Here is a 9,147-nt window from a genome sequence, read left to right as displayed (position 1 = left end):
AGGTAACGTTAGACATGTTTCCTTGTCTGGTATATTTATATAACGCTATCTATTTTATTGTATCTGCCTGAAGCAGTTTAGTTTAGTGAAGAATATGATCTATGTTCTGAATCATTCTCCTCCGGATCAGAGAGTGAGTTTGTTCGCCTTCTACTTCTTCGCCATTGTCTTTCTCATGACTAACTGTCATAATTGCAATATTATCTCCTGAAATCCTCTCATACATGCAAAAAAATGCAGCTGAACTGTGGTCTTCAAGAAAGTTGTTATATCTATTTCACATTCACATTGACACCTTGTTTTGGATCTCCAGGAAAAGCCAGCGTGCATATATCTTATCTTGCTGTCCAAGGCGTTGAGGGTCTTGGGTGATCCTCGTGTCTATCTTGATAAGCAGACGTTATCTCACGTGTAATGCCAATGACGCTCCTGTCCTTCATCAGGTACATGTCACAGGCAAAACATGCTGAGGCCAGGGAGCTGATGCACAATGGCGCTCTACTCTTCTTCAGCTATAACCAGGTACATGCTCCACTAGATTTCTGCTCGATTAGCTGGCCTGCTATGTCCCGTGGCAGGTCTGTTTTTGAAGGGTTGAATGTAAAGTGTGCACATTGTTTATGTAAACGCCCCAGATTGTTATGCCCCAGACTGATGATATCATATTTTAAATCAGTATTGTTGAATGACTGTATTTGTCTACTTTTGTATAATTGTAATACCAGAGTAGTGTCTATATGCTCGTTATTCACAAGTGAAACTGCACTTTTGTGTGAAGTCTATCTTTGTGTGCAACAGTGTGCAGAATGCTGATGTTGACATCAGGTTGTTACTGGTCACACTATATGTACACTTTGTGTTTAGATTAGTTGCACTAATGCTGCATACGCAGTCCTGCCCTAACTTTAAGCCTCCAGGTGGAATTCATTTTGCATGTAAATTTAGCCAGGAATCTGTTAGATGTCAGTTTGCTAGTTGGGTTATGAATTCATGATTGATTGATTGGTTTTTGATTAAGCTTATTCTCAAATCGCCCAATTGCTTTTGCAAAAATATCCAATTCTTTTGAAAATATGGAATTAAAGATACACTTGTGTTTTTATCTCCAGCAAAACAGTGCAGCGGACCTGTCCATGCTGGTACTGGAGGTGTTGGAGAAATCTGAGACAAAAGTAGAAGATGAAATATTAGGTGAGTGGGAGCCTTGAGCCTTTAGAAGAGACTAGTCCCCCTAATAGACTAATTGTACTAAATGTATATCTGTGTAAAGAGTTTTTACATTAAACAATATACATTATTTACAGTAGTATGTCCTGATCAATAAGTACCAGTTTTTTTTATACAATGAGGCATTTTTGAACAGCTGGCATACCCAGATCGCAGTTGGTGATGGTTTGGGCTTTCCTTATATTGCTAATACTGTTCCACTATTGATTGGCCCTGATACTGTTAATGATATGCAGGATTTGTTTGGGACACCTCTATTCTGTGATGTGATATTTTATAAACACTGCAGCATTAAAACATTCAGAGAAGACCGCCTTTCACAAGGAGGGGCATAGAAAGGACATTCTCTGATGCTGTTGGGGTTGTGTGTGTTTGCATATGTGATTGTTGCAGAAAGCCTGGCTAAGCTGTTCAGCCGGATGGACCAGAACTCTCCGGAGAGAGTTGCATTTGTGTCCAGAGCCTTGAAATGGTCCACAGGAGGGTCCGGCAAGTTGGGTCACCCAAAACTACACCAGCTGCTAGCTGTCACCTTGTGGAAAGGTAATTAATGACTTATCATTAAATGTAGAGGATAGTAACACATTCAGTTATTTGTTTGTTGTGTAGTATTAGGTTTTTAATGTTGGTATTCTGAACTTTTCTGGGTTTCAAACATGCATAAAGCACACTAAACCTTTTTGAAAATGCTTCTTAAATGACAAATAACAATACTGAAGAATAACAATGTGTTGCAGCACTATGTCATACATCTCAGCCGACAACGCAGAAATGTCCTTTAAATGTTTAAAGGAGTACAATTTGTGTCTTCAGAGCAAAACTACAGTGAGTCTCGTTACCACTTCCTGCATTCTTCTGACGGTGAGGGCTGTGCACAGATGCTGGTGGAGTTTTCAGCGTCACGAGGCTTCCGCAACGAGGTCGACATGTTTGTGGCGCAGGCCGTCCTACAGTAAGTCAAACACCAATATTCGTTTTTAATGCCGTCGCAATGTAAAAGTTGAAATCGCCTTCCATGTTAGATTCAGATTCAACTTGGCAAATGTCATCTGAGCTTTTTGTTGGTTTACTATTCAGAATCTGTATATGCAGTGGTATTGATGTACCCTCCAGTATGTTTGTCGTATCATTGTCTATCATCAGTTTCTTTAAACCGTCTCTCTCTCTTCCTTCATCCTGTGTCACACTTTGTCACATTTTCCTTCCCATCTTCTCCTTTTGTCTTTATTCGCTGTCCTTTTTTCTATTTCTGTCCCTTTCTTCTCTGATCCTCCACCCTACAGGTTCCTCTGCTTAAAGAACAAAAACGGCGCTTCTGTAGTGTTCAGCACGTACACAGAGAAACACCCGTCCATAGAGAAGGGCCCTCCCTTCGTCCAGCCTCTACTAAACTTTATCTGGTTTCTGCTGCTGGCAGTGGATGGGTAAGTTTGATTTATTGTGTTAACACTCAAGAACCGTATTTTTTTTTTTATATATATATATATATATATATATATATATATATATATATATATATATATATATATATATATATATAATGACCTCAATGTCATATGATAATGTATTATTCTGTTGTATAACTGCACAGACACCTTAGCTAGCATTGGCTACTGCAACAGTCATCACATTTGATTGACAATTTGTGTACCGCGAATGAAACAAAGCCAACTATAGACTTCATGTAGTGAGACTAACATAGACAACATTGTCTGAGCTACTGCAGAGCCTGTTCTTGTAGTCAACAGCAGAAGTGTTTGTGTTTAATAATGTACAGTATTCAAAGCTCTCATTCTCTTGGTTTCTTTAGGGGTAAATTAACAGTTTTCACAGTGTTATGTGAGCAATATCAACCTTCCCTGAAGAGGGACCCCATGTATAATGAGGTGAGTGTGAAAATGCTTGATGGTCAGGTATTTACTCCCTTGAATCATGTATTAATCAAACTTCAGTAATGGGACTGCAGCCGCAATTCACCATGTGTATAGTGATTTGAATAGTAATGTCTTCTATGTGTTGTGATGAAATATTTCAGGAGTAGTTCAGTGTGTTGCATTTTCCTTTTGTGTGTTTTCTTTCTGGAACTGCATATTGTTATTTCTTTAACTGATATAGATATAGATAGAAGTATTTGTTTTGTCATATTCTCCTCTGGTTTTGGGGGTTTCCCAGGTAAATAGCTGTAAATGTATGTAAGTGGGATTGTTTTTGTTTGTTGATGATACCAGTCGAGGCTGTTCCCTTAATAGTGTCAATTTTGTTGATTTATCTGTAATAGTGCATTTTTGTTGCTATTTTATTGTTCATTTTCTGTAGCCTTCAACAAACGGCAATGTTGTGCCTAGGGTAGGAAATTTACATTTTTTTTTTTAGGGTGGGGCAATTTTTTACTGAAATCCAGGGTCATTTCAATAAATATTGGGGGCACTTTTTGAGACTTGTGAAATAACATTTAACCTTTGTTAAAAATAATAAATATACCTATTTAGGCTTAAAGTATATGAACAATTGTAATCAAATGGCAACAATAAGACTATTTGGCAGTAGTCTACAGATTCAACGTGTTTTCTTAGATTTTTTTTGAACAAACAGAAAACATAAATCAGACAATCATATTCAATGTTATTCTATTTCTTTGTGGTAATTCATTGTTATTACTTTTTTTTAAAACAACTATTAACAATTATAAAAAAAAAAAAAAATTATATTTATTGAGTTTTTGTTGTTTGTTCCCGTAATCACGTTGTACCTACTAGGGGTAGGAATCACCAGAGGTCCCACGATTCTATTTTATACTGCGATATACTGAGTATTGTGATGTATTCCCTTTTTTCCACCGCAAATTGTCCCCAAAGGAAAACTTTGTCAACATATTGTATCTAAGAAGATCAAGTTTCATCTCACTTCAATCATTTTTATTGCAGCAAAATGTGATTGTCAAGCAGACAAACTGACCAACATGTCATCAATGTTGTCATTGAGCTGGATGTGCTGAAGAGGGGGCGGGGCTTGTCGCTGTCTACGCAGTTTTCATTTACGCCTTCCACCATGGAAATAACCACTCTTTCTGCTTTATACTTGTTGTGGAAATCCCAAAAACAACGGAACGTCAAACGCCCTCGTGTCTGGGTTTATAATATTATCCGTAGCCGCACAGCTCGGTGGACTTCACGCGAGGAAGTGCGTCTGAATGGCAGCCGCTTCCAGCGCTGCTAGAGGACCCGCAGCCAGTTTGATGCTTTGAGCAGCGGCGTGTCGCGCATGTTGTCCTGTGTTTTGCGCGACAGCTGTGCGAGCAGCGGCGCTACGAGTGACAGGAAGTCCAGACAGTTGATTTAAACGTGGACGGCGCATTTCTAATTTCTAAATTCGTTACATTTCTAGTTCATTAAATTATCATAATTATTAGAGGAAATTGTGGGGGCATTTTTTGCCCCTCTCCTATTGATATCAGGGGCAAAATTATATTTCTTAGGGGCAGTTTTGCCCTTGTGTATTTCCGACGCTGGTTGTGCCTGATCACACCAACATATGTTCCTCTCTTCACTCTAGACTAGATACAAAACTACTGCCGAAGACGTGCTCACATGTTGTTACGTCCCTGTCTTATTCACAACTCTGTCTTCCTCTACCTCTTCCTTTGGACAACTTCCTGGCTCGTCAGTATCTCGACAGAATAGGACAGGTTTTCTTTGGTGTTCCACCTAAACAGTCCCCATCATACGGTGGACTGCTAGGTGAGTGAACCAAGACTTTGTACATTTGAGCAGAAATTTGAGTGCATTATATACACCTAATTAATCTTACAGATGATCAGTAATTTAAGTTTAGCTCCATGTATGATCTAATCACTGTTTAATCACACTTTTAAACCCTCAGGTTTTACAGATCAGGTGTGCTGCATGCAATTTGTTATTAAATAGACAAACGTATATTGACATATGATGGTTTATTATAGACATAGTTTGACATTTTGGGAAATGTACTCATTTGCTTTCTTGCTAAATGTTGGATGGAAGATGGACACCCCTAATGTCAGCACAGAAAATATATATGGAGCGAAAGTTGTCAGCAACGAGCAGAGATGTGAGGTTGGAATGTAGGTGTAGTGAGCATTAGAGGAGCCAGCCGGCAGATTTGGTTACCTTGAAACCGAGCCAGGCTAACTGGACTGGGGGAACTATATATATATATATATATATATATATATATATATATATATATATATATATATATATATATATATATATATATATATATATATATATATATATATATATATATATATATATATATATATATATATATATATCACTACCAACTTGAGAGTGCTATCAATCTTCTCACATCTCTGCAAGAAACTCAATGTGTGTATTTCTCAATGTGTAACCCTTCCTTTTCAAATGCTACATATAATATGTAAACACCTTTTTGGAAAGGCTCTCTGCACGATGTAATGTTGTGTCAAATCCTTTGAATGCACAGAATGGTGATCAATGTGTTGCATCCTGCAGGAAACCTGCTGAACAGCCTGATGGGTTCGGGCGAGGAGGACGACACAGGCGAAGAAGCCCAGGAGGACAGCAGCCCCATAGAGTTGGACTAAGCCCGCTCCAGGAGAGAGAGAAAGAGAGAGAGAGAACAAACGAACACACACAAAAACAAAAATGCGGACGACAACACCGCCTCCCTGCTTCACCTCCACAACAAGGGTTGGGCGATGGCGCCGGTCCAAGTTTTCAGAGGCGTGCGGTTTCCAAAAATAAAACCCTTCCCAGTCTTAAAATCAGAGCAAGTATCAGGCTGCCAAAACATCCCTCTCAGCAGTTCCAGGACTGACTGCGCCAAACTGCAAACGCTTCCTGTGTTGAATTATTGTACGACTATTATATTATTTTATTTTAATCATTATTTTTGTTAGTGTGGGACTCTTGCGCTCTGTTTAGGGTGTATGATTCTTAAACGAGATAACAAACTGCCCTCTCCCTGTGAAAACTGCCTCCAGTGATGGAGATGGGGAAGGTTGGAGTCTCCCAGTGGAGAGGATGACATCACCAGAAACCCCTCTTCATAATGGTGATGACGACGTCACTATAAGAGGGTTTAGTCAACTCACTACAAGTATTCAACTGTTTAGTTTGCCAGACAGCCACACAGAGCTCAATCAGCGCCACGGTGTTGCTGCATTTATCAGCAACTTTCTTGTTAAAGTCTTCTTTCAGTAGTAAATTAAACTGTACTTGTAGTCGATGGTGTCTTTCAGTTTCTCATCTCTTTGTCCTTTTAGCAACATGGCCAAAAAGACAACAACGCTCTGTGTAAGTCATTATCAGAGCTCATCTTGCACCTTGAATCTCAAACAAACCCACTCTGCTCAATGTCTCCGCCACAGAGCATAGTTGTGGCTGTCATTTCTATTTAAGTGAATTACTGCAAACAGCTGTCTGTATACAGACATATTATTTCTCCGTTGTAGAGGCCCCACTTGTGACTGTGCACTTGCTGAGCTGCTGCGGTTTGCATCCCCAAGAGGAATTGTGTCCGTAAAGTGATGAAACAAGACTCTCTGTTGGAGTGAATTTTGCTTGTCATGTTACAAAATGCTAATATCTAAACCCATTGTTTACCTGATCGTTTCTGATTTTCTGTTCAACAATTGGATCAGTAGCCCCAACATCAGTTCAGCCAGTGCAGTGTCAGAAGTGTGACGTTTTTAACAATAGCTACTGTTCATCAGTGTTAACTGCTTCAGCCCAGAACACTCTCACTCTGCTTGTTCGTCCTGACGGCTTTCTTTTCTCACATATTTCAATTTTCAGCATCTTTTTGTCCTCGTAGTCATTCAATCAGTCGAAGGTCTTGTCAGTTTCACTTTAAGGGTACCTGCGCTCCAGATGATCTTAAAGGGGGGGGTCACATCCCCCTCTGTCAAATTTAATATGAGGAAAGTTCATAGGTCTTCCAATTTAGAGTAATGTTTATTTACTTCTGTGTGGGACTGTCAAACACCAACATGGCCAATACTAAATATGAAATAAATAATTGTTTGAATATGTAGAGTAAAGCATTTAAAGAAACACAAACTCGACTTGGTATAACTGAACTGATCTTTCGGGAATATTGTTCTAGTGTTCCTATATTGAGTATATAAAAAAAAAAAAAGAGGATAAGAAAATTCCATGCATATTAGATGTTTTGAGAATGCTTTTAGTATAAAACAGCTCATTTGGATCCTTTTGAACATTGTACTCATTTATGTGATTATTTGTTTCATAATCTTTAATATTGGCCATTTTGGCAGGACTGGCTGGCTTAATGTTGTAGTGCCACAGTACAGAGGGACGGATTTAACAGTGTTGAGTTGTCAATGTACTCTGCTGTGATTAATCCAGCTAATGTTTAAGATAAAGACAAAAAGACCAGTGGTGTGGCAGTCATCAAATACTGAGGAACCCAAAAAAATATAAAGACTCTTATTTAGAGACTCAGCTTGAACAGTATTGAGCTTCAGTCACAAAAAGTAACATTTCTGCAGGAGTCTCCATTACATCACAGGGGTCGAGCAAAGTTGACCTTCAGATTGCTCAACAGTACACATTCCCCAAGACATCCATCCGTCAAACGATATCACAGATCATGCCCTTCTGCTAGCATCACAAGAGTTATATTATTCAGTGTCAATTGTCACAACTTTTTTAACCTGAAAGTCAGTTTTGTTAGAATTCTCCTTTAGTCATCTGGCAGTAAAAAGAAAAGGTGCGTGACCAAAGGCTGTCTGTCATTACAGCTGTTTGTTTTTGATCTTTTTTTTTCCTTTTTATTTAAGGGGAGTGTTTGCCTTTTCAATTATTCACTAATTAAATAAATAAACTACAACTGAGAAGAGTTTGAGAATGTCTTGAAACAAATATTGTCCTGTCCTCTTTTCCTATTGCCTCATGATGTGCATCATGTGCAACGTTGGTGCATGGGTTACTAGAATATGTAATGTAGGATTAAAGAAAATGTACAAAAAAAAAAATCTATCAAGTTCCTGAGATACTTAATAGCAGCATATTAGTACTTCAGCTTTGTACACAAGTTAAACAATAGCAGAGCAGAACATATTCAATTTAAGAAAATGCAAAGTATATACAGTGTATATAAAGTATATACAGTGACTACATGACAAAAGCGATGCTAGGGTTATTGAGTTATGAGGGAGGATCTGGCCAGAGGTGATTTATTATAAAGTCTTAGCAGTAGGCAGGAATGTTCTCCTGTATCGGTCCTTGTGACAGCAGAGTCTGTTGGAGAAAGTGCTCTGCTGTTCCTGCAGTAGGTGGTAGAGAGGGTGGTCCGGGTTGTCCAATATAGACAAAAACTTCTTCAGTGTCCTCCTCTCCACCACATGTTCCGGACAGTCCTGTTTGCAGCCAATGATGGAGCCGGCTTTCTTCACCAGTTTACTGAGTCTATTGGTGTCACCGGCTCCAATGATGCTCCCCCAGCAGACTATGGAGAAGTACAGGGCGCTGGCCACAACCGACTGGTAGAACATCTCCAGCATCTTGCTGCACACATTGAAGGATCCAAGTTTCCTCAAGTCGACTCATCGCCTTCTTGTAGACAGCGTTGATGTTGGCCTTCCAGTTCAGTCGGCTGTCGATGGAAACACCCAGGTACCTGTACTCCTCCACCACTTCCACGTCCTCTCCCAGAACACTCAGCGGTTGTGGAGCTGTAAGAAGAGGTAAGAATAGTAAAAACCCATTAAACCAAGACCCAATTCAGTTGTATATTAGTTGTTTAATGTGGTGGTAACGCTACAGGAGAGTAAAAAAAAAAAACTTGTCTGGAGTCGTCTTGTTCACAATGAGCCATTAGAGGGCAGCAAGAACACACAGCACAAAGCTAAAGTCCTCAATGTGACTTTGAATG

At 39.3% G+C, this 9,147-nt stretch overlaps 1 protein-coding gene across 1 annotated transcript in view; it reads left to right on the top strand.

Moving 5' to 3' along the window:
• Positions 1-8,121, top strand: part of get4 (guided entry of tail-anchored proteins factor 4) — a gene marked incomplete at its 5' end in the record, with an annotated part of 8,754 nt that extends 633 nt beyond the window's left edge. Inside the window, 8 exons of the mRNA XM_079237083.1 lie at positions 444-522; positions 1,110-1,191; positions 1,621-1,770; positions 2,041-2,179; positions 2,511-2,651; positions 3,038-3,113; positions 4,892-4,964; positions 5,742-8,121. Coding sequence (XP_079093209.1) covers positions 444-522; positions 1,110-1,191; positions 1,621-1,770; positions 2,041-2,179; positions 2,511-2,651; positions 3,038-3,113; positions 4,892-4,964; positions 5,742-5,833 — 832 coding nt within the window. The 3' untranslated portion in view covers positions 5,834-8,121. The remainder of the gene's footprint in view (positions 1-443; positions 523-1,109; positions 1,192-1,620; positions 1,771-2,040; positions 2,180-2,510; positions 2,652-3,037; positions 3,114-4,891; positions 4,965-5,741) is intronic.
• Positions 8,122-9,147: the final 1,026 nt, after the last annotated feature.

This window comes from Taurulus bubalis (genome assembly GCF_910589615.1).
Source record: "Taurulus bubalis genome assembly, chromosome: 2".
Lineage (NCBI taxonomy): Eukaryota > Metazoa > Chordata > Actinopteri > Perciformes > Cottidae > Taurulus > Taurulus bubalis.
The sequence above is the reverse complement of the archived record's forward strand: the minus strand, read 5'-3'. Positions and strand labels throughout refer to the sequence as shown.